This window comes from Pleurodeles waltl, chromosome 11 (genome assembly GCF_031143425.1).
Source record: "Pleurodeles waltl isolate 20211129_DDA chromosome 11, aPleWal1.hap1.20221129, whole genome shotgun sequence".
Lineage (NCBI taxonomy): Eukaryota > Metazoa > Chordata > Amphibia > Caudata > Salamandridae > Pleurodeles > Pleurodeles waltl.
In genome coordinates this window covers 681,243,465-681,269,970 of record NC_090450.1, presented here as the reverse complement: position 1 = coordinate 681,269,970, position 26,506 = coordinate 681,243,465, and the positions used below count along the sequence as shown (strand labels likewise).

General features: G+C 45.4%; 1 protein-coding gene across 1 annotated transcript in view; it reads left to right on the top strand.

Annotated features, from left to right (window-relative positions):
• NFU1 (NFU1 iron-sulfur cluster scaffold) overlaps nt 1-26,506 on the top strand; it is a 127,614-nt gene that overhangs the window by 46,768 nt on the left and 54,340 nt on the right. The window contains exons 2-5 of the mRNA XM_069214188.1: nt 3,590-3,699; nt 9,211-9,346; nt 11,303-11,369; nt 11,520-11,634. Of these exons, the coding sequence (XP_069070289.1) occupies nt 3,590-3,699; nt 9,211-9,346; nt 11,303-11,369; nt 11,520-11,634 (428 nt within the window). The remainder of the gene's footprint in view (nt 1-3,589; nt 3,700-9,210; nt 9,347-11,302; nt 11,370-11,519; nt 11,635-26,506) is intronic.

Here is a 26,506-nt window from a genome sequence, read left to right as displayed (position 1 = left end):
TGTCAGCACAATGTTCTTGGCAGTGTTGTAGCAGTTCATAACGTCATCCTGGAATATTGAGTTCTTTGAATCTTGTAACTCCTTGTAGTGGCATTCAATCCATGACCATATGGTCTTGTTTTTGGTCAGATTCTGGAGGGGCTTGGTTATGATGGCCTAGTTAGGAATCAGACTACAACAGTATGTAGCTATCCCCACAAAGCTGAGGATGTCTGTGACTTTCTTTTTTAAAGGGGCAGCAGACTTTAATTTCGTTTTCTTGTGCAGAGTTAGGACACAAACCCTTATTCTGTATAGACCATCTCTCACACTCTTGTTATGTCTTGAATATGTGTTCCCTTAATTAGGATGTCATCACTCCCTTACATGACACCTTTGAGTCCAACCATGACTTCTCTTTGTGTGCTCAGGAAGACTTTGGCAGCTAATGAGATGTCAACCATCAACCTCTAGCATCACCATATTCACTGGTGGGTGGAGAATATTGTAATGTATCTGTTTGAGTCTTCTAGTGGCAGTTGGTGGCATCTTGCACAGAAGCTCAGCTTTATGAGACATTTCACTTCATTCAAGTCAGCAAGAATGTCAATAGATAAGCACCTGCCCGGCATCTTTCTTGATTGCCTGATTAGGAAGGCACATGTTGATGCAAATTCTGATGGCACCAGGCTGTTTTAGCTAATGGCTATGGATCTTGGGGACACCTATGGGCTGAGGCCGCTAACAGTCCTAATGACACTCTCTTCTGCCAGTTTCTCCAGCTCCACTCCCTGTTGTGGGCATATATATAAGGATGGATATTTCATTGCCACATGGCTACTAGCCTGTCTGTTATATCAATGTGGAGTCTTGTCAGCCTGGGCTGGAGGCACCGAGGCCTGTGTCGAATTCATGCACCAAATGATCTTTCAGGTGCTGGCATTCCCTGCAGATTGTGGGAGGCATGTGTCTTTCACTGTGCTGCTGCTAATGTAAGTACCAGTGCCTCCTTTAACCTGTTTGTCTTCTTGCTTCATGGTCATTTCAAAGATACCAACTAATACCAAAGGCACCATATTTCCCTATGCATAAATACAAGTGCTAGTTTCTTCCTTGGTTTGGGCTTGTGGTACTAATTAGTTTTTGTTTATCTATACATTCACTGAGGCACAAGTTTTGGGTCCCTGACATTTTGGTTTCATGCTTCTATCGAAAGATGACAATAAGAATACTTCTTTTTTTTTTTCTTTTTTCCTCACTGTGCACAGGGCTTGTGTCTGGGCGTACCTGTCACATTTAGGGCATCAAAAAACAAGGTGATGGATTGAATGCTTGAATTAATCTCAGCCACTGGCAATCTCTCGGGCAGCATGTTAATCCTTGTGTTTGATGTCATGCCTTAAGAGGCTAAGGGTATTCCCGGACTGGGCTGTTCCTGTTAGAGCAGGGCTAAGACTGTCTTGCATGTGGCTGGGTCTAATCTGAGTTAGCATGGCAAACAAATGAATGATGGGTTGGAATGCTATCCTGAGCAATTGCCAGTGTTTAGACGTATTGCATGCATCCTGCCATCACCCTTTGTGTGATGTGTGAGCAGTAAATATCTGCCTAATTGAAGGCGATGTAAATAGGCAAAAGAACATACCTTTAATGCACAAAGTTAAATAGAGCATTTATAGCAATGCTTTTCAGTGAAAACCCGAAGTCCCTAGTCCTTACCCTTCAGATGTTATGACATTCCTCCCACCCACTGAAAAGGTTTACCACAGTTAGGGGCAACTGCCTGATGAATTGTAGCGGGGCTCTTATCCTACTTGAAGGTTTTTTGATATCTCACTGGTTCTAATGCAGCATTTGCAAACATTTGGTTTCTGTTCTCCACAGGGCCAATAGATCTGTGGTGCTTTTATGGTTGTGTCAGTTAATACCAAGTCACTTAATAGCATAAGTAGATTTGGAATTCCTTTGACTTTATCACTGGGATAAGCAGTGAACATTTGATTGTAAATCCATTGAAAAACAGTTTGAAGGTGTGAATGAATTGCTGTGATTGTTGATAGGTTTTCTGATGAAACGGAGGTCCAGGAACCTGCATACAGTTAGTTGCGCTGGACATGGATAACTGAAACAGTCCCATATCTGGGATGTTACCAGTCCTTTTCGAGATTATCTGGTGCCTCTCGAGTGTTTAGAATTTTTGACACATCCCAGAAAACGTCAGGAGCAACAACAGGAATTGCCCCATTTCAGAATCTGCAGACTGTTTTAATGTTTTTTGTTTCTCCATGGATGCCCAGTCTCCTACTTTGCAATGATGGTTGAGTGCAGTGGGCAGCTGCACCTTAGCTTTGGCTACTTGTGGCTAGGAAGCTTGCAGTCGGGGCCCAGGCTGAAACCGTCAGTCAGAAGTCCTAAGGCAAGAATAAAGCCTCTGACTTCTTGTGAAGATCATAAGCATGGCGATATCCAGTCTGGTCATTTATGTAGAGGAAAAGCAAGGTACCCTCCTCGAGCACTGGTCATGGTTGAGAGATATTGCATAAAATATACGTTTTCAGATTTTCTACAAATTTTTGTAAATTGGAAAAGATCAGTGCATGTTTGTGCCCACATTGCACTAAACTGTACCCAAAGCATGCTGGCAATTTAAGAAGCCTAAAAGCCTTGTTTAGGGAGTTGTCCTTTGGTTTCAAATACGACGTTCTGGGACACAAGGAGACACCTCTAAGCTATATGGTTTTAAATCTGCACACCATAGGAGCTCTGTTGCTGACTAGGAGATCTCGTTACCATTGATTGATGAAACTCCGCAAGTACGACATTTTCTGGTTTTCTTGTCCAAATAAGTAGATTATCAATTCAGGCGGTCTCTTGCAGAAACATATTTGATACAAAGACGTGGCCTTAAAATCAGTCTACTGTTATAAAAAACAGACCCTAATATATAATTACAACATTTGAGAAGATAACTAGGTCTGGCATTGTGAAGTTTGGTTAGTTTAAAAATTGCTCTTTCTAATGTTTTGAAATGTTGGACTTAAGTTTTCTTCTTGTGTGTGGTTTTTTTTAATCGAAAAATTAGCATTTCTTTAGAAATTCAGAAAGTGACTTAAGAGTTGAAAATGTGATATATAAAAGGTGGAAGCCTTTGTTTAGGGACGAAGGTGGATAAAAGATTTATATTTCCCACCCTCAACCTTCAGCTACTGCTTGCAGGCTTTATATCCACTTCCACTCAATGGGAACTGCACTTTCGTTTTGTGGTTTGCATCACTGAGGATTATGGGTCAATTGAGAAGTTGCCTTGAAGGTAGTTACATAAATAACTAGCTTTCACCTTTGCCAGAAAGGGCTATCGTAGTTTAGAATTATGAGCTATGGGGCCTACTCAGCCACCTGTGCACAGAAGCATAAACATAAGCAACACAGCAAATGCCAACTGATGTTTACAAACAGTATTGAACTAATGTCCAGCCCATGACCTTCCACAACTATTTGGGTCTCGTGCTTTCTCCTTGTTCGTTACAGCATTCATGTTTTTTTACAGCATTCATGGGAGGTGTGCTTTAGAATTTGCTAAATACAAATGTGTACACTTTTTGTTTCTAAGATTCTATCGGCGGGAGATCAAGAGTAAATGTTACTCCACATTCAAGCCGGCTTTGAACCATGTGGGACTACAGAAACCAGCGCTTCCTTCAAGCGTGTTGTACAATTCAGGTAATAGTTTATTGTTTGAAGCTTTTCTGTATTTTTTTTCTTAATCCTTTTAGTAAATCTCAGTTAAGTCCCATCATTTAAGCAATATTTCAAAGCAATTGTTCATGCACGACAGAAGCTGCAATATTTGGGGTTGACACTGAACTGGTACTGAACAGTTTCCTTCTTGGCATTCATTGGAATGTTTTGTTCTGATCATCTTGTTATTGTGCAGGGCTTATTTTCATTTAGTTTACCAAGAAATACTCAAGACTTGCCCAGTGGCCACTAGACTAGTTAATCTGCTGGAGCCATAGTACCTCATGTCAACAACGGCTACATGGCCTAGCACTTCTGTCAATTTCTCTCCTTATTCCACAAAACGTCCTTTTTCTAACCCTTTTTCTTTTGCTTTTCTGCTACTTCATGTCTACCTCTGTTTGGTTTGAATTCTTTTATCACAATTCTTTTACCACTTCTGCTGAAGGATATTCCACATACATCTCTCTCTCTATCTGTCTCTTGCTCTGAAAACAGTTCCTTCTGTTGCTCCTAAGCTTCTTATTATGGAGTATTATGACTACTCCAGTACTGTTGCGTCCCCATAACACGCTACTCCATTTATGGATTCCAATCACTGAATTGTCCATGATCTTCCACACATTTGGCTCCAACTATGGAGTTTAACCCTACATGGGCCCATTGACAGAGTTTTACACAGTTGGTTAACCCAAAAATCCCACTTCCTCCCTCCACACTTCATCATAGCTGTAGGATCTTGAATGATGCCGCATGCACAGATAGACAGTGTATGAGAAGTTTACAGGATTATCTTAATTTCCCTCGAGCAAGTTACTTAGGGACCTGTTACCACTAGAGGTTCGAGCTTATCACAGACCATGGTTACTGGTTGCAAAATAAAAGTCAAGCCTTCTTGGTTGGTCACATGAGTATCTAGTTCAGGCAGCACATTGATAATTCACAGAAAATATTATGTCCAAATAGATTTAGACTTTGGAAAATGACATGATCAGTAAAGTCATAGTCACAATAACGTCTTATAGCATAAGCGATTTCTCTGACTATGCATCTCTGTTACTCTGTAATTTCCTTGTGTCTAACACCTTTGCACACTTTTCAGGGAGTACCATTGTAAGGTTAATTTCCATAATAGTTAAGTTCAGAGCCTCTTGCGCAGCTTTCTTTTTGGCACAGTCTGACACATTTTTTAGGGCTATTATACAGTGCTGCACAGGTACCGCTTATTGAGCCTGGACAGTTTAAGGAATCCAGATGTAGGGGAAAGTAGCATCTGTGTCAGTGAAAAACCTGGCTCAGAGGTACCTGGACCCTGTGCATAGTACTTGCCGCTCAATAAGAAAAGGCTCACAGCTGAAATGTGGGTATGTGGCACTTGAACCTCATGTGCTAAACAGTGTGGTTTGTAGAAAAGGGGTGCAATTAAATGAGTGTGCAGGTACATAGACCTCACACAGACATCAGAGTTGCTTCAAAAAAGGGCAAAGAGCAATGCACTGTGCAGGGATCCGGTCCTCACTTGGCCACCAGTTGTCACTAGAAGAAGGATTAAAGCACATCGCTCTCATCAGGGATGTGGAATTTAATAAAATATCTACTTGTCTCTGCGACAGGTTGCTTCATAAATCTACTTGTTCTGTAAAAAAAAAACTTCTTGTCCCTTTGGTGCCATGTAGTGTGACAACAAATTATGGCAGCAATCTCATTACATAAGAGATCTGATAAAAGCCTCTCTGATTATGCCAGGGCTAATACTATAGTATGGCTTGAATACTAGCAAATGCCTAATTTCACCAACTTTCTGCAGATCTACATACTAGGGCTGGCGGAATCAGTAGGCAGCACTGCAGGGTTGGATTGCTTTTTTAGGTTGTGCAAACTGCTAGCTTGCATGTTTTAAGGATGTTCACCACCTCTTCTCTAATCTTTTCCCATACTGAAAAATTTACTCCTGACAAAGGCCGAAGTAGAAGTTCTTCCAGGTTTGTGAAAAAAAAAAATTGTTGGAGGGAAAGTGAACTTGTAAACGCTCAATAGATTTTTGCATGAGCAAATCTACACATGCATATTTCTCATACTAAAATACAGTCCACAAATATTTTGTAGGAGGATGATTTCCTGGTTTAGATCTGTAAATGATTGTGAATTCATGAAAGCCATAATTCAGCACTAATGCAAATGCATATGCCATGGGTACACTTTTTTTGACTTAAGAATTGGGCCCTAACTAGGTCTGGCGTCTGCCGTTAACCAAGACCTTTTTGTTTTTATTAAAATTTTATCGGCTGGCTTTACTTTGAGTTATAGCATTCTGCTTTTTCAGAAGGGGCATATTGGCAGAAACTGTAGTTTTGTTCAGTGCTAGGCACTATTGTGGCAGCATGTGCTTTCAGTCCTGCACTGAAGGACTGGGTAAAATACAGGGGGCATCTCTAAGATGCCCTCTGTGTGCATTTTGTAATAAATCCAGCACTGCCATCAGTGTGGGTGAAGTTTGATACCAAACTTTCCAGAGTTCAGTGTAGCCGTTATGGAACTGTGGAGTTCGTTTTGACAAACTCCCAGACCATATACTTAATATGGCCACAGTGTACTTACAATGTCTAAGACTGGACTTAAACACAGTCGGGGCATATTGCTCATGCAGCTATGCCCTCACCTGTGGTATAGTGCACCCTGCCTTAGGGCTTTAAGGGCTGCTATAGGGGTGACTTACCTATGCCTGACTAGTCTGTGCCAGCCTGCCACTGAGAGACAAGTTTCTGACCCCCTGGGGTGAGAGCCTTTGTGCTCTCTGGGGCCAGAAACAAAGCCTGCACTGGGTGGAGGTGCTTCATACCCCCCGTGGAACTGTAACACCTAGCAGTGAGATTCAAAGGCTCAGGCTTCGTGTTACAATGCCCAGGGCACTTCAGCTACTGCAGATGCCCAGCCCACGGACAAAGTCCCACTTTTGGCGGCAAGTCCCGAGGGATAATGAGAAATACAAGGAGGAGTCACCGGCACAGCCAGGACCACCCTGAAGGTGTTCAGAGCTGAAGTGACCCCCTCCTTGAGAAATCCTCCATCTTGCTTTGGAGGATTAGGCCCGATAGGGATGTGCCCCCCTCCCCAGAGGGAGTGGACACAAGGAGGGTGTAGCCGCCCTCACTGTCTTAGGGCTTTAAAGACTGCTAGAGGGGTGACTTATCTATGCCACAGGCAGTATTTTGTGTGCATGGCATCCTGAGGGGGATGCCATGTCGACTTTGCCCTTTTCTCCCCACCAACACACACACTCCGCATTTGGCAGCATGCATGTGCTAGGTGAGGGGTCCCTTAGGGTGGAACAACACATGCTGCAGCCCTTAGGTACCTTCCCTGGTCACAGGGCCCTTCGTACCACTGGTACCTTTTTACAAGGGACTGAGCTGTGTGCCAGGGGTGTGCCAATTGTGGAAATAATGGTACATTTTTTGTGAAATAACACTGGTGCTGGGGCCTGGTAAGCAGGATCTCAGAACACTCTCAGTCAAGTCAGCATCAGTATCAGGCAAAAAGTGCTGGGGGAGGGTAACTGCAACAAGGAGCCATTTTCCTACAAGGGGGTTGAACCTACTTGTCCCAAGCACAAAATGAACATGAAAACCTGTTGTCCTTGACCCTGAACAATATGTCCTGGGCATCCTGCTATTCCACACCTCTGCTCATACTGCAGGCTGCTTAGGAAATAGAGGCAGCCTGTCTTGTCATGCTGGGGATTTCAGAACACTTCATAGCGAGATTATGCAATGCTGCACTTTTGTTTCTGGGCTGGGCAGGGCAGGTCGTCTACTCCCAGGGGATTCCATCTCTTTGGGCACCTCTGCAGCTTACTGCAGTCTCTGTAGAATACATTTATTATAAAAAAGTATATTCACTCCCTTCTTTTTTGTAAACGACACTGAAAACATACACATATTCATGAATTAAAACAACTATTTACATCTTAGAAAGTTATCCAAAATACTGACTGTATCCTCCATATTCCATCCATTCAGAGTTGATTATAAGCAGTGATAGTAAAAATACTGCAGATACAGAATTGTATTGGTTCAAAGGTCATTACAATGGCAACATTTATTTGAATATATGTACGATTTCATAAGTGTCTGTTTTATCAAACGGGAATAAGGACAAGAAGGATAACTGATATACATTTGGGATATTTTTATGCATACAAGAGAGACTGGTGTCAGATGCTTATTTATTAAATTAGGGCGTTGCTGGTGGGCAACATAAAAAATGTGATACAATAATTTTACCAGAAGTTAAAGCAAAACCATTTAAAGTCTCAGTACATCTTAAAGCTTCAGCACTAACAATTTTAGTAATACATGTTGGTAGTTGTGGTTAATTACATAGTAAGGGCGGCTATTATTCGGGTTACAGTTTTTCAGTTCTGTGCCCTTGGTTTTGAAGGTTTGGTCCGTTGATGCTATTATATTCAGATAATTCTCTAGCCAGACAAATGTTGTTCATTGGGGAAGGGGTCTCTCCCTTACAGGGAGTCCATCTGCTTTTTATCAGGTGTTCAGGCTTAACCAAACCTTTTGGTCACTTCATTGTTCAAGTGACGCTCTTATTCGCTCACAGACTGACCTGCTAGAACTGGCTTGGTCCAATCCCAATGATCATCAAAAGGTGCTTCCGTCTTCATTCACTGGTTGTATGAACTTGGATGCATTTGGCTTCACAGTGAATTCTACTGGATGGGAGAATCACAGAAGCAGGGAAGGGGCACTCAGGGAGATGCAGAGAAGAGAGCATTGACTGCCACACTCATACAAACTCTACATATATTTGGGAGATCCATTGAGCCCAGTGATGACATACTACATGGATTTACTAGGGAGAGCGAGTAGGCTGTCTCTCAACTGAGCTGCGGATCCAAATAGTTGCCACTAGTGGTGCCGTAGGGAGTGGGGGGAGAGGGTGGAGCAGTAGCTGCCAATGGAAAAAAAGTGTACCATCCTGGGACACGCTCCTATATGCCAACAGGGTGTACCACTCTGTTTGTAAGCATACACAAAATAATTGTAGAGCGCTCGTCATGAGACTCTTAACATAAGTCGCATTCTTAAGTTTGAAAAAAAGGTCTACTAGAATGGCAAAATGCTCAGTAGCATGTGACATGGATACAGAGGTGGGGACTTTCGAGCCTAGTTATGTTAGTGGCTGAGGTCACCTGCACAGACATTGTAATGCGTGTCGGCACCTTTACAAACTGTGAGTAGCTGGTGGCTCCCAGGCATATATCCTGAGGAGATTAGGGGAGATAAATTGAATGTGTGAGGAAGTTGAGGCACAAGGATAGTGGGTGCAAAGAAGTGGGGCCTATGGATATACTGCATGAAGTTTTGACTTGTTTTCGTCTTTGTAATTTCCATCGGAAGAAGAAATGCTGCGGATTATCACATAGTTTGAGTACAAAGAGCAATGTGTTTAATTTTTCCCCTTCTTTCTGGTTTACAGTGAGGTGCATGTTCATTCAGACGCAAGACACGCCTAATCCCAACAGTCTGAAGTTTCTGCCGGGCAGGGCGGTCCTAGAAGGAAGAACTATGGATTTTCCATCTCCTGCATCTGCGTATTGCTCTCCCTTAGCCAGGTATTTGGAAAGATGGCAGTAGCCTATGAACTTCTCTGCTGTGACATATGGGACGCACACACTAATTAACAGTTCAGGAGAAGAGATATAGAAATAAAATTTCAAGCAAATATGCGTCACCCAACTTATCTATTTTGCATACTCTTTCAACTCTACTTGTCGTTAAACTTCATACAGATATACAGGGCTTGACAGTGGATAGGAAGTGCTGTGTCTTTTATTCATTCACATCTAGATACCCATCCATACGCTTGCACTCCTCTTTTCCACAGTCTCTATCTGGAAAATGAGCAGTTCAGGACTTCTGCTCCAATCCCATCAGCGCCAAAGGGTAGTAAACAAGAGCAGAGAAGTGTGGAGGTGGGTGGGAGCATTCCATACCTGAGGCATTGTCTGATGCGTTCCCAGGTCTGTTCTGGGTTTACCTGGAATCATCTGGTGAAAAGGCTAGTGCCTGCTGCACGCCTGGTATTTGCTCTGGGGTAGTCTGCACTCTTGAAATACAAATTGTGTTGCCAGTTTGCAAGTACTTTACCAGGATTGATGGTATTTACATGACCATGCCAGTTAGCACAACCTTCCTTTTGAAATATACATCTTAAAATGCCAGTAAAAAGAAGAAATCCCTTCAAAGTATTTTAGGGGTGTCTAAATTGTTTCTACATGAAGCCCAAAGTAAAAGTAGGCAGAGTTGCAGTGTTAAAATCAATACAGAGGATGGTATGCAACTTATTTTTCAAGTACTGTCCTGTGGCCCTCCCAGCATCTCAAAATACCAACAAATGGCCAGTGGTTTTCTCTGGAAACGGTGGTAATCCTAAATACAATTTGAATAAAGGGAAACAATAAGCAAAGGTAAGCTGGTGTTCAGGGACAGAGTACTTTTCCAGAGAACTAGACAATGTCACATTCAGCTCTCAAATGGCTACATGACTGGGGAAGAGTCAGTCATGTATCAGATCACATCTGAAAGGCCAATAGTGCAAGGGACGAGTCTTCCTTAGGTCGGTCCTCCCTCAGAAAGGGCTGCTGTGCTATGAAAGAGTTAACTTCTACATTAGTGAACCACTTCATGTAATTGACTCTTCCCCAAATATATGGCCCACCTAGTATTGCTTGGGCAAGTGGGTTGCTAAAGTGAGTTTGCAGTATGCAAGCTGTCACTTCTTCTAACCGGAATATTTATGTGATATTTGGAGACCAAATATTGTTCAACGTGTTCTTAGATTAGTTAAAGGTATTGCAGGAATGACATTCACATGGATTGCCACTGGAAATTAACCTATTTATGAGAATGTTTGAAAGTAGAATGTTTTTTTAAATTGAATACATGTGGAGGTATTATGTACCCGGTATTTGCGTTAAGAACCGTTCACCCCCCTTTCGGTATATGACAAATTCAAGGTGGCTGCTCGTAATTAACAGTAACAACCTTCCCCAACCTTTTATCAGCTGTGTGAGAGAAGCAGATGAGATGGTCTTACGTGGTCCATAAAGGTTGTGGGAAACTTTGCTCAAAAGGATGCCTTGACGTTTTTGAAACAATCTGATCACATGATGATGAAAAAGGCACGGTTATTTATAGCTGTTTGTCCTTTTTGAAGGCTAGTTCTTTTTTGTTTATATTTCCATTTTTGTACAGCACGCTATTGCCACAAAAGAACAATTGATGGTGGTACAATATGAAATGATTCTTCTCCTGTTTTATATCTAATACATTGTAGGGGAAGCATTGATATGTTATGTGCCAGAAGTGTAATGACTGGTCTGTCAGACTATACAGATCTGGTAGCAAAGCATACTGTGTGCAAATTATTTGTATGAATTCATTCGTGTGAAATGGATTAGTGGGTTTGTGATAGAATGCATGAGTGTGTGTTTTGATAGGTAGTTAGAGACTTGGGTAGTAAGTTGTTTTTTAATAAACTTTAATGTCAAAAAAATATTATTTTTCAGACAGCTATTCAAGGTTGAAGGAGTGAAGAGTGTCTTCTTTGGGCCAGACTTCATCACTATCTCTAAGGTAAGCAGACACACTGACGGGCTCAGGGTTCCCATCTGCACTCACAAGTCTCTCTATTCACGTTTGTCCGACCTGCAGAGGTTGTGGTCTGCTCTGGCTGAGGTAATTATGCATGAGAACATTCTAATTTATGCATTGCTAACTTTACAGGAGAGTGAAGATGCAGACTGGAACTTAATAAAACCTGACATTTATGCAACAATCATGGATTTTTATGCCACTGGCTTGCCAATAGTGACTGAAGAGGCAGCTCGTCCAGATGGAGGTAAAAACACTGACATGCGACACAGGCACTTGCCTTCTTTCTTTTGTGTGTACTATTTTATAATATCAAGCACATGTTTTGGAAACTTTGGTGCACCTCGAATTTCATGCTAATTGTTTGATAAGGAGAAACTGCTATAAAAAGGACATACATTTGGTATGACACAACTAATTTGTACAGAGTCGGCATTGACCTGACTGGGGAGTTCAGTGCTCAGTAGGATCCCGGCTCTAGTAAGTCAGCTGAGGCGTAAAATGTCTATTTTCACCTTCGTAGTGGCAGTACTTCCAGGAAAATTTGGTGGCTTGTGGTAAGATTTTGTTTTCTGGAAAAGAAGAAAAGGGTTAGAGGTTCTGTAGTTCTAGGAGGAATGGGTTTTGTGGCTTGGTGCCTCTGGCCACTAATGTGTCTCACTCCGAGGTGAAATTTGAAAGAGAGGCCCTAGTCAAACACACTTGTTCAGTGCTTAAGTGTATTCGGAAGCTCTTTTATTTTTTATTTTTTTATTAATGAAATCCTTTGTTTGGATTGAGGGCTGTGTTCAGTTTTGCCTACGATGCAGTCTTCGGAATGGATATCTTGATCTACCACTAACATCTAAGACATTTCAGTGCCAGTTTGGTTGTCTTGGCCACACAGTGTCCTATTTAGTATCTGTCATATTTCCACAGTGTTAGGACACTAATGGTAAATGCATGGGATTACAGACTTGCACTCTTTTCTGGAGTGATCCTAGTGATCTTGTATTCTGATAGTCTTTTGGCCCAGAACACATGCTCTGGCACACCAAGGCTTAGACTTTTCATAATGGTTCTGATACTCATAGTCGAGCTCTGTGGTCTTGTGGGTTGCACAAAGCAGTTTCACCAGTCAACACTGGACTACTATCCATGTCCTGGGTCATATATGTTAAGCAGAGATGGCAGCTTACTGTTTTTTGATTGATAGTACTACCCAGGCCTCCTTTCTGTTCAGTGATGTGGCTCATGCCTACATGCTCCACATCTGTAAAGTTCCTCTTAAATGTAATACCCAGATGCTGCACTGACATCCTGTAGGGAACTGGGTTCTTGTTGCGGTACACCCCCCACACTTTTTGCCTGGTATTTGATACAAGTTTGAAGTGTACTGGGTCCCTTCCAACCAGGTCCCCAGTGCCAGGGTTCTTTCCCCCAAAACTGTATTACTGGCACAACTTTTAGGCCCCTCTGTAAGTGCCTACTAAATGATACCCTTGGTACCTAGGACCTGAGGTACTAGAGAGGGTCCCTAAGCGCTGCAGCATGAATTGTGCCACCCTAACAGAACCTCTCCAAGCGCATGCACCACTGCCATTCCAGGACGCGTGTCCTGGAGCAGACAAAAATTAAAACACAACATGTCACACATCCCTGTGTGCCATGTCCCCTACCACTGCGTATGATATTTGGAAGTTACCCCTACAACAGGCCTGACAGCCCTAAGACAGGGGGCTTAATATTATATGTGTGTGCATAAGCTGATATGCCCCTGTGCTGGTCAGTCCTGTTCCCTAGTTACATGATGACTTCACTGAAAATAGGGGTGTTTGGTATCAAACATCTTGTATTGGTGAACCCACACTGATGCCAGTGTTGGATTTACCAATGCATGCACACAGAGGGCACCCTAGAGGTGCCCCGGAAAACCTACCAGCCTCTGTTGTGCTTGCTGACTGGTCTCTACCCGAGACACTGTTCAGACATCCTAGGGTGTGAGCCGTTGCTCTCAGGAGACCCAGAACAAAGGCCTGTCTGGACAGAGGGTGTAACACCCCCTCCCACAGGATGGCCTGCTATTTAGTCTCCTTGTGCTGGCAAGCTTCAAAGAAGCTGTCACTTTGAAATGTGAATCTGGCACCCCTCACAGAAGAGGAAGCTACCGCCCCTCTGTCCAGAGCCCACTTGGCACCTGAAAAGGAGGGAAAATTAGCTAGTCAGATAGGCATGCCACCCTCAGGCTAGTACCACCCCATAGGTGGGCTAAGGCGAGGTAAATACTATTTTTCAGAGGTAGCCACCTTTGAGAAGGCATACCTAGGAATTCTGGGACATGGTTATGCCCACTTCCCACAGGAAGTGGTCATATGGGGGTGGGGTAGTGACACCAAGGGTCAGTAGCCTTTGCGCTTCATCAGGACCTAGAAAACTACCCGATGACCCGTGCCTTCAGGTTCAACGCAGGACTGATGGAAGTTTCAATAATTCTTCCTTGATCTGAGACTGACATGTGCCTATGATGCCTTTTCTCTACCATGGGAGGGGCGACCATTCGACTAATTGACGGTGACAAGTCGGTCAGTAAGTGACTTGTTAGCATTTATTTTTCTTTATACTAGGAGAAGTAGTTGTCTAGGTCCTGATGAAGCGCCAAGGGATACATTTTTTTAACCACAGAGGCGCGAAACATGTTGACCACTTTTTGTTAGGATGGGGTACTCTACCTTCTCTCCTTGCATGGAGTATAATGGGACATTGTTCCCTGTGTTGACTCCTCCCTCTTTCTTTTAATCTTGGCCTGTTCCTTTTTTCCTGAGTTATTAAATTATGATGTCTGAGGCGCAGAGCCAATTTTAATTCACCCGTCTCTACTACACTTTTGTCGTTTTGCCAGTCTTTTCCGAAGACTCACTGATATCTGCTGGAAGATCTTCGGTTGAGTACCACTGTAGGAGGCTGGACTGGCTTGTAGTGAGTACCAAGGGGTACTTGCACCTTGCACCAGGCCCAGTTATCCCTTATTAGTGTATAGGGTGTCTAGCAGCTTAGGCTGATAGATAATGGTAGCTTAGCAAAGCAGCTCAGGCTGAACTAGGAGACGTGTGAAGCTACTACAGTACCACTTAGTGTCATATGCACAATATCATAAGAAAACACAATACACAGTTATACTAAAAATAAAGGTACTTTATTTTTATGACAATATGCCAAAGTATCTTAGAGTGTACCCTCAGTGAGAGGATAGGAAATATACACAAGATATATATACACAATAGCAAAAATATGCAGTATAGTCTTAGAAAACAGTGCAAACAATGTATAGTTACAATAGGATGCAATGGGGAAACATAGGGATAGGGGCAACACAAACCATATACTCCAGAAGTGGAATGCGAACCACGAATGGACCCCAAACCTATGTGAGCTTGTAGAGGGTCGCTGGGACTATTAGAAAATAGTGAGAGTTAGCAAAATAACCCTCCCCAAGACCCTGAAAAGTGAGTGCAAAGTGCACCAAAGTTCCCCTAAGGACAAAATAGTCGTGTTAGAGGGAAAATGCAAGGAAAACACAAATCAGCAATGCAACAACGATGGATTCCTGACTGAGGGTACCTGTGGAACAAGGGGACCAAGTCCAAAAGTCACAAGCAGCTCGGAGATGGGCAGATGCCCAAGAAATGCCAGCGGTTGGTGCAAAGAAGCTCTTACTAGGCTGAAGAACTGTGAATACTGCAGGAACGACAAGGGCTAGAGACTTCCCCTTTGGAGGATGGATCCCCCACGCCTTGGAGAGTCGTGCAGAAGTGTTTTCCCGCCGGATGGACGCCAACAAGCCTTGCTACACGCAAATCGTGCGTTTGGCGTTTTTGGACGCTGCTGGGGCCCAGGAGGGACCAGGAGGTCGCAAATTGGACCTGCAGAGAGAGGGGACGTCGAGCAAGACAAGGAGCCCTCACTGAAGCAGGTAGCACCCGGAGAAGTGCCACAAACGGGCACTACGAGGATGCGTGAAACGGTGCTCGCCGAAGTTGCACAAAGGAGTCCCACGTCGCCGGAGACCAACTTAGAAAGTCGTGCAATGCAGGTTAGAGTGCCGTGGACCCAGGCTTGGCTGTGCACGAAGGATTTCCGCCGGAAGTGCACAGGGGCCAGAGTAGCTTGCAAAGTCGCGGTTCCCAGCAATGCAGCCCAGCGAGGTGAGGCAAGGACTTACCTCCACCAAACTTGGGCTGAAGAGTCACTGGACTGTGGGGGTCACTTGGACGGTGTCGCTGGATTCGAGGGACCTCGCTCGTCGTGCTGAGAGGAGACCCAAGGGACCGGTAATGCAGCTTTTTGGTGCCTGCGGTTGCAGGGGGAAGATTCCGTCGACCCACGGGAGATTTCTTCGGAGCTTCTGGTGCAGAGAGGAGGCAGACTACCCCCACAGCATGCACAAGCAGGAAAACAGTCGAGAAGGCGGCAGGATCAGCGTTACAGAGTTGCAGTAGTCGTCTTTGCTACTATGTTGCAGGTTTGCAGGCTTCCAGCGCGGTCAGCGGTCGATTCCTTATCAGAAGGTGAAGAGGGAGATGCAGAGGAACTCGGCTGAGCTCATGCATTCGTTATCTAAAGTTTCCCCAGAGACAGAGACCCTAAATAGCCAGAAAAGAGGGTTTGGCTACCTAGGAGAGAGGAAAGGCTACTAACACCTGAAGGAGCCTATCACAAGGAGTCTCTGATGTCACCTGGTGGCACTGGCCACTCAGAGCAGTCCAGTGTGCCAGCAGCACCTCTGTTTCCAAGATGGCAGAGGTCTGGAGCACACTGGAGGAGCTCTGGACACCTCCCAGGGGAGGTGCAGGTCAGGGGAGTGGTCACTCCCCTTTCCTTTGTCCAGTTTCGCGCCAGAGCAGGGGCTAAGGGGTCCCTGAACCGGTGTAGACTGGCTTATGCAGAATTGGGCACATCTGTGCCCAACAAAGCATTTCCAGAGGCTGGGGGAGGCTACTCCTCCCCTGCCTTCACACCATTTTCCAAAGGGAGAGGGTGTCACACCCTCTCTCAGAGGAAGTTCTTTGTTCTGCCATCCTGGGCCAGGCCTGGCTGGACCCCAGGAGGGCAGCTGCCTGTCTGAGGGGTTGGCAGCAGCAGCAGCTGCAGAGAAACCCCAGGAAGGGCAGTCTGGCAGTACCAGGGTCTGTGCTACAGACCACTGGGATCATGGAATTGTACCAACAATGCTAGGATGGCATAGAGGGGGCAATTCCATGATCATAGACATGTTACATGGCCATATTCGGAGTTACCATGGTGAAGCTACATATAGGTAGTGACCTATATGTAGTGCACGCGTGTAATGGTGTCCCCGCACTCACAAAGTTCAGTGAATTGGCTCTGAACAATGTGGGGGCACCTTGGCTAGTGCCAGGGTGCCCTCACACTAAGTAACTTTGCACCTAACCTTTACCAGGTAAAGGTTAGACATATAGGTGACTTATAAGTTACTTAAGTGCAGTGTAAAATGGCTGTGAAATAACGTGGACGTTATTTCACTCAGGCTGCAGTGGCAGGCCTGTGTAAGAATTGTCAGAGCTCCCTATGGGTGGCAAAAGAAATGCTGCAGCCCATAGGGATCTCCTGGAACCCCAATACCCTGGGTACCTCAGTACCATATACTAGGGAATTATAAGGGTGTTCCAGTAAGCCAATGTAAATTGGTAAAAAATGGTCACTAGCCTGTCTGTGACAATTTGAAAGTAATGAGAGAGCATAACCACTGAGGTTCTGGTTAGCAGAGCCTCAGTGAGACAGTTAGGCACCACACAGGGAACATATACATGCACACCTATGAGCACTGGGGCCCTGTGTGACAGGGTCCCAGTGACACATACATATAGGCCACAAACCTATGAGCACTGGGGTCCTGACTAGCAGGATCCCAGTGACACATAACAACCATACTGAAAACATGGTGTTTTCACTATGAGCACTGAGGCCTGGCTATCAGGATCCCAGTGAGACAGTGAAAACAGTGACAAACACCCTGACATACACTCACAAACAGGCCAAAAGTGGGGGTAACAAGGCTAGAAAGAGGCTACCTTCTCACACAACCCCCCCCCCAAACGAAGGACAATAAGGCTAACCTTGGCCAGTTGAGACTTTATTGTCTAAGTGGTGATAAGTAGAGAGTAGCTCTGCAATAGACTGGTTACTCCCTTTATCATCCACTATATGGTTACTTCCCTGTGGGGATGTAAACCACCCTGTTTGCAGTTTTTTAGCTAAGCAACAATGTGAAGATGTATTTTCAGAGTTTCTATCAGTAAGTTTTAGTTTAGAGCAGTGGGAATTGTCCACTGAACCTATTTGTAGTGATGGAAATGCCAGACAGGGATGCTGTCTCAGAAAAGCCATAGCTGGGCAAAAACTTTGTCCATTTGGCTGGAAGAGAGAACAGGGATGCTGTTTCTCTTGAGTTGGAGCAGGGCAGGGATGCTGTCCTATGAGCTCCACACTAGGGCAGGGATGCTGTCCTAAGTGTTGTGAGGCAGTACAGGGTTTCTGCACTAAAGTTTCTCTGGGAGGGTTGGAGGGATGCTCCATGTTAACTAAAATGGTGTTCTTTTTGTCACATATGTTAGTTATCCCACAGAGAGGTACTTCCACCTCAGGGAGTCCAGCTTTGCCAGCTGATGATTCCCTTGGAACAGGTGCCACCCCAGGAGAGGTTTCTCCCACCACAGGAATAGTATCCTGAATGGTAGGGTGGTTCGGGGATACTGTGATACCCTTTTTACCTGTTGATGGAGAGGGATCCTGAGTTTTCAGGCCTTCTCTCCTTTGCTTTTTCATTTCACTTGAAATGAGAGGGAACAATTCCTCAGGGATGCCCAGCATGGCTGCATGGGCATACAACTCTACATCAGCCCAACCTGAGGCCTCTAGGTCATTACCTAAGAGACAGTCTACAGGTAAGCTAGGTGATACCACCACCTGCTTAGGGCCAGTAACTCCACCCCAACTAAACTGAATTATAGCTAAGGGAAGAAACTTAGTGGAGTTATGGACATCAATAATCTTATACTGTTGTCCAATGATGTGTTGATCAGGGTGCACTAGGTTTTCAGTCACCAAAGTGAAACTGGCACCTGTGTCCCTGTAGGCCAAGGCCTCAACACCATTTATTGAAACTGTCTGCCTGTACTTATCCATTGTAAGGGGACAAGCAGCCAGTGTGGCAAGGCCAATGCCACTAGGTGTGACAGAAACTGTCTTGGGACTGATTACATCAGTTTCCACTATGGACCCATAAGTGAACCCAACTACACCCTTTGCTTGACTGTTGCCAGCAGTCCCACCACTAGTACCACTACTGCTAGGGGCACTAGAGCTTGATGTATTAGTGGTGGTAGGCTCAGGGGGTTTACCTGGACAGGACTTATCCCCTGGCCTATGGCCTCTGTTTTTACACACAAAGCACCAAGGCTTTTTAATGTGTGCAGGTTGGGAAGAAGAGGAAGAATTTGTTTTATCCCCACCCTCTGAAGAGTGTTTAAGATTTGAAGTGGGATCTTTGGTTTTACCCTTATCCCCATGCTTATCTTGAGATTTTTCACCATCTTTCTTCTTATTGCCATCTTTGTCACCCCCTGTATGAACTTTTCTGTTCACCCTTGTTCTGACCCATTTGTCTGCCTTCTTTCCCAATTCTTGGGGAGAGGTCAGATCAGAGTCTACCAGGTACTGGTGCAACAAATCAGACACACAATTATTAAGAATATGCTCTCTCAGGATCAAGTTATACAGGCTGTCATAATCAGTAACTTTACTGCCATGTAACCACCCCTCCAAGGCCTTCACTGCCTGGTCAATGAAATCAACCCAGTCTTGTGAAGACTCCTTTTTGGTATCTCTGAACTTTATCCTGTACTGTTCAGTGGTTAAGCCATAACCATCCAGGAGTGCATTCTTAAGAACTTGGAAATTGTTAGCATCATTTTCTTTTACAGTAAGGAGCCTATCCCTACCTTTTCCAGTAAATGATAGCCATAAGATAGCAGCCCACTGCTTTTGAGGGACATCCTGTACAGCACAGGCCCTCTCAAGTGCAGCAAACCACTTGTTAATGTCATCCCCCTCCTTGTAAGGGGGAACTATCTTGTGCAGATTCCTGGAATCATGCTCTTTTGCAGGATGACTATGGGGAATACTGCTGCTGCCACCATGGGTATCTAAACCCAACTTCTGTCTTTCCCTCTCTATTTCTAAAGACTGTCTATCCAAATCCAGCTGTTGCTTCTTGAGCTTCAGTCTGGTTTGCTCCACTCTCAATCTATTGAGCTCCCTTTCTAACAATCTGTCATCAGGGTGGGTGGGAGGGACATTTCTAGATACAGAGGTATGATGGGAATGAACAGAAGGAGACCTGTCCCTTACAGAGGGCACCCTAACAGCTTGGCTACCAGCATAATGTGAGAGCACATCATCAGTATGATGTGATTCAACCTCTGTACCAACTATGCTAGACTGTCTAGTAATGGGCAGGCTGAGAAGTTTCTTTCCTGAACCTTTTCCTGGGGGAGTCCCTGGATCAGATTGAGAACCATTAGCTACTTTTTCTACAGATTGGGCACTTATGGCCTTATCCTGTACTCTAAGCATATTAATTAACAGTTCTAAGGAAGGATTCTTCCCTACACTCAAACCTCTCTCTATGCAGAGACTCCTTGCTCCTTTCCAGCTAAGGTGATCATATGCAAGTTTGGACAGTTCAACATTTTGGCCTGTGCCAGACATTTTTAGAGAGAGTTAAAGTGATAGACAAAGAGAAAAAAGTTTTCAGAACTTTTTGGAAAGACAGAAAAAAAAACTTTTTAAACTTTTAAGAACTTTTTGAAAGTTTAGAAGTACTTTTCAGCACTTAGAAAAGAGTGAAAAGAGGAAATGCAAAACTTTTTGGCTATGTGTATATACACTGACCTTGTTTTGTATATTTTTCTCTTATGAAAAGTACAATGACAAGAGTGGTAAGTAGTCTCAAAGCACTTATCCCACCGCTGCACAACCAATGTAGGAGGCTGGACTGGCTTGTAGTGAGTACCAAGGGGTACTTGCACCTTGCACCAGGCCCAGTTATCCCTTATTAGTGTATAGGGTGTCTAGCAGCTTAGGCTGATAGATAATGGTAGCTTAGCAAAGCAGCTCAGGCTGAACTAGGAGACGTGTGAAGCTACTACAGTACCACTTAGTGTCATATGCACAATATCATAAGAAAACACAATACACAGTTATACTAAAAATAAAGGTACTTTATTTTTATGACAATATGCCAAAGTATCTTAGAGTGTACCCTCAGTGAGAGGATAGGAAATATACACAAGATATATATACACAATAGCAAAAATATGCAGTATAGTCTTAGAAAACAGTGCAAACAATGTATAGTTACAATAGGATGCAATGGGGAAACATAGGGATAGGGGCAACACAAACCATATACTCCAGAAGTGGAATGCGAACCACGAATGGACCCCAAACCTATGTGACCTTGTAGAGGGTCGCTGGGACTATTAGAAAATAGTGAGAGTTAGCAAAATAACCCTCCCCAAGACCCTGAAAAGTGAGTGCAAAGTGCACCAAAGTTCCCCTAAGGACAAAATAGTTGTGTTAGAGGGAAAATGCAAGGAAAACACAAATCAGCAATGCAACAACGATGGATTCCTGACTGAGGGTACCTGTGGAACAAGGGGACCAAGTCCAAAAGTCACAAGCAGCTCGGAGATGGGCAGATGCCCAAGAAATGCCAGCGGTTGGTGCAAAGAAGCTCTTACTAGGCTGAAGAACTGTGAATACTGCAGGAACGACAAGGGCTAGAGACTTCCCCTTTGGAGGATGGATCCCCCACGCCTTGGAGAGTCGTGCAGAAGTGTTTTCCCGCCGGATGGACGCCAACAAGCCTTGCTACACGCAAATCGTGCGTTTGGCGTTTTTGGACGCTGCTAGGGACCAGGAGGTCGCAAATTGGACCTGCAGAGAGAGGGGACGTCGAGCAAGACAAGGAGCCCTCACTGAAGCAGGTAGCACCCGGAGAAGTGCCACAAACGGGCACTACGAGGATGCGTGAAACGGTGCTCGCCGAAGTTGCACAAAGGAGTCCCACGTCGCCGGAGACCAACTTAGAAAGTCGTGCAATGCAGGTTAGAGTGCCGTGGACCCAGGCTTGGCTGTGCACGAAGGATTTCCGCCGGAAGTGCACAGGGGCCGGAGTAGCTTGCAAAGTCGCGGTTCCCAGCAATGCAGCCCAGCGAGGTGAGGCAAGGACTTACCTCCACCAAACTTGGGCTGAAGAGTCACTGGACTGTGGGGGTCACTTGGACGGTGTCGCTGGATTCGAGGGACCTCGCTCGTCGTGCTGAGAGGAGACCCAAGGGACCGGTAATGCAGCTTTTTGGTGCCTGCGGTTGCAGGGGGAAGATTCCGTCGACCCACGGGAGATTTCTTCGGAGCTTCTGGTGCAGAGAGGAGGCAGACTACCCCCACAGCATGCACAAGCAGGAAAACAGTCGAGAAGGCGGCAGGATCAGCGTTACAGAGTTGCAGTAGTCGTCTTTGCTACTATGTTGCAGGTTTGCAGGCTTCCAGCGCGGTCAGCGGTCGATTCCTTATCAGAAGGTGAAGAGGGAGATGCAGAGGAACTCGGCTGAGCTCATGCATTCGTTATCTAAAGTTTCCCCAGAGACAGAGACCCTAAATAGCCAGAAAAGAGGGTTTGGCTACCTAGGAGAGAGGAAAGGCTACTAACACCTGAAGGAGCCTATCACAAGGAGTCTCTGATGTCACCTGGTGGCACTGGCCACTCAGAGCAGTCCAGTGTGCCAGCAGCACCTCTGTTTCCAAGATGGCAGAGGTCTGGAGCACACTGGAGGAGCTCTGGACACCTCCCAGGGGAGGTGCAGGTCAGGGGAGTGGTCACTCCCCTTTCCTTTGTCCAGTTTCGCGCCAGAGCAGGGGCTAAGGGGTCCCTGAACCGGTGTAGACTGGCTTATGCAGAATTGGGCACATCTGTGCCCAACAAAGCATTTCCAGAGGCTGGGGGAGGCTACTCCTCCCCTGCCTTCACACCATTTTCCAAAGGGAGAGGGTGTCACACCCTCTCTCAGAGGAAGTTCTTTGTTCTGCCATCCTGGGCCAGGCCTGGCTGGACCCCAGGAGGGCAGCTGCCTGTCTGAGGGGTTGGCAGCAGCAGCAGCTGCAGAGAAACCCCAGGAAGGGCAGTCTGGCAGTACCAGGGTCTGTGCTACAGACCACTGGGATCATGGAATTGTACCAACAATGCTAGGATGGCATAGAGGGGGCAATTCCATGATCATAGACATGTTACATGGCCATATTCGGAGTTACCATGGTGAAGCTACATATAGGTAGTGACCTATATGTAGTGCACGCGTGTAATGGTGTCCCCGCACTCACAAAGTTCAGTGAATTGGCTCTGAACAATGTGGGGGCACCTTGGCTAGTGCCAGGGTGCCCTCACACTAAGTAACTTTGCACCTAACCTTTACCAGGTAAAGGTTAGACATATAGGTGACTTATAAGTTACTTAAGTGCAGTGTAAAATGGCTGTGAAATAACGTGGACGTTATTTCACTCAGGCTGCAGTGGCAGGCCTGTGTAAGAATTGTCAGAGCTCCCTATGGGTGGCAAAAGAAATGCTGCAGCCCATAGGGATCTCCTGGAACCCCAATACCCTGGGTACCTCAGTACCATATACTAGGGAATTATAAGGGTGTTCCAGTAAGCCAATGTAAATTGGTAAAAAATGGTCACTAGCCTGTCTGTGACAATTTGAAAGTAATGAGAGAGCATAACCACTGAGGTTCTGGTTAGCAGAGCCTCAGTGAGACAGTTAGGCACCACACAGGGAACATATACATGCACACCTATGAGCACTGGGGCCCTGTGTGACAGGGTCCCAGTGACACGTACATATAGGCCACAAACCTATGAGCACTGGGGTCCTGACTAGCAGGATCCCAGTGACACATAACAACCATACTGAAAACATGGTGTTTTCACTATGAGCACTGAGGCCTGGCTATCAGGATCCCAGTGAGACAGTGAAAACAGTGACAAACACCCTGACATACACTCACAAACAGGCCAAAAGTGGGGGTAACAAGGCTAGAAAGAGGGTGGTCCGCCAGACATTGCAGTGCCGGTCTGGCGAGGAGATTGCCCACTGATGATACTCAGCATCCTAGTAGATGCTTGAGAGCTCTCCTGATAACACTGGTACGCCCCTATCTCTTTCTCTTTTGTCGTGGAACTGGTACCAACCTTGCCAGCCTGTCGGCATCCCTCAACAAAAATCTGTCCCAAAGTCGATTCGTCCTGCAGCTGTGACTCCAAAAACCTGGTAAGAACGTCTGCCTTTGAAAAAGATTCACCTTAACTCCTGGAGATTGGTCTTGTAAGTCTACTTGTTTGCAGAATGTGTTTTTCCTCCCATAGGATAGCATTGCAGAACTCAGAAATTGCACTGTGTCCATATTTCAAAGTGAAAAGAATTCCTATTTAAACACATACTTACCTGAAAGATTTTTCTCTGATGCCTAAACATATATCAATATACTTACAATTTTTATAAATTGATGTGTATCTCCTTTTTGAGTTCTGTGTCTCATTTATTGACTATTGTGTATATTTGTGATGTCTGCTACTCCTCTGTGTTAAGCCTAAGGCTGCTCGACCGCAATACCCCTAAATAGAGCACGTTGGTATTGCATAGCAGGCCCTGTCTACTCATTGGAGAACCCCTGTAACCTTTACATGGTATTTACATACCACATAAAGGGGCAGCTTCCTACACATCCCCATGTGTGTGTAATGCATGTGTGTGTGTTGTATGATTCGTGACTGGTATCAGGACTCCATATTGTTTATGTGTGTGGCTGGAGAGACCAGTGGGATCTATATTGGATAGCTCTGGTAAAACATAGCACAAGATGGAGGCTGAGGTGCAGTGTTCCTAGGCAGTGGAAGTATATTCCTTGCATTCCTAAGCTAAAGGGTGTAGCGTAAGACAGTGACGTATGGAAGGATAAAGAAGCCTTTCATAATTATTCGATTGTGACCTGTTAACAGGGAGTCCGATAATTATTTTTTTAGCACTGCCAAGGGGACGAGGGGTTCATTCAGCAGATTCTATTGTTAGGGAGAGGTAATCTTCTAGCCAAGCCCAGTTCCGTTGTCTTCCCCTAAAATGCTGTTACAAAAGGCTGGTGATGGCCATTGCAGAGTCTTCACACTTAATTGTGCTCATGTGTTGGATGCTTCAGTTAGTAAGCATTGCCACTGCCTGGTGTGAAAGCCATCATCTTTAGTGGAGAATGTGTCTGCTCTGCAGAAGAAAAATGAACTAAGATGAGGAATCACTTCGACTGCTTCCTAGGCTGTGACAGTGGAATCAACATCCCCTGTCTGAAAAATGTGTATAAAAATGGGATTTGAAAAATCCCACACGGTTTCAGTTCCATAGTTTTCACTGGTTAAGGCAGAGAGTGATCCAAGTACTCGAAGGACTGCTGAGATCCAAGGATGGTTTATTTGCTAGCCAGTCTCCCAGAGGTGAGGGGGCATCACCTGAAGTGTGTGAATCTTGATGCTTGCAGCCTGGCCTGCTGATCAATCAATCAATGTTTATAAAGCGCAGCTACTTACCCGTGAGGGTCTCAAGGCGCTGGTGGTGGGTCTGGGCCTAATTCGAAGATCCATGTCTTGAGGTTCTTCCTGAAGATGGTGAGTGATGGGCTTTGTCTGAGGTGCGTGGGCAGCTTGTTCAAGCACTTAGCTGTGAGGTAGGAAAAAGATCCTCCTCTGCATTGGTTTTCCAGGTGCGTGGGATGGTGGCTAGCGTCTGCTGCATGGAGCGGAGGGGTCTGGTGGGGTTATGAAAAGAGATGCAATGATTCAGGTAGTCCGGTCCGATGTTGTGAAGGGCCTTGTAGGGGTGGGTGAGTAGTTTGAAGTTGATTCGCCTTCTTCACTGGGAGCCAATAATGGATCCTCAGGTGTTGGGAGATGTGTTCCTGGCGGGGGAGGTTCAGGACGAGTCTGGTGGCTGCATTTTGGATGAGTTGTAGTTTCCTGATGTTCTTTGTTGTGGTGCCGGCATAGAGTGGGTTGCCGTAGTTGAGCTTGTTTATGACTAAGGCGTGGGTGACTACTTTGCAGCAGTCGACCGGGATCCATTTGAAGATTTTGCGGAGCTGTCGGAGGGTGTGCCACCAGGAAGAGGTGACTGCGTTTCCCTGTCGGGTCATTGATAGGGAAGAGTCGAGGATAATTCCTAGGTTGCGGAGGTTGTCAGTCTGAGTAGGTGGGGAGCTGAGCGATGTGGGCCACCAGTAGTCGTCCCAGGGTGAAGTGGAGTTTCCGAAGAAGATGAGCTCCTCTTGTCCGAGTTGAGCTTGAGGCAGCTCTCTCTCGTCTCATCGTGACAGCTTTCATTCCAGTGTGAAAGTTCCTCTTAGCTTTGTCCGGTCTTTATTGAGGGATATGATGAGTTGTGCTTCATCGGCGTATGGCATGATGTTCATTCTGTGGCCTCTGATGATGACTGCAAGTGGAGCCATGCAGATGTTGAAGAGCGTTGGGCTCAGGGAGGATCCCTGAGAGTTGGTTTGGATGTGAAGGGTGGGAGTCTGACTGTGATCTTCCGGTGAGGAAGGAGTGAATCCATTGCAAGGCTTTTCCGCAGATTCCTGCATCATGGAGACCATGGTGCATAAGGTCCTGTGGGAGACCGTGTCGAAGGCTGCGGAGAGCTCGAGAAGTATGAGTGTGCGGATGTCTGTTTTCAGTACCTATCAGCCAGCATAATGTCCCTGTCATTTGCCAGAGACAGGTGAATTGATGCTGACTCTGCAGCAACATAAAGCCTTGTTATCAAAGACCTGATACAGCCCCAGTGAGAGGATTGTTTTCAGGAAGGGATTTCTGGGTGCTACTGGACCTGCACTGCTTTTGCCAAGAGCCACTGTACTCAAACACCAATACAGAGAATCAGAGGAGGCAGGACCACTAATAACTATTGGGAGTTACAGCAAGGACTACTTACATGTACTCTCCTTGTATGTTCCAAGCCCCTG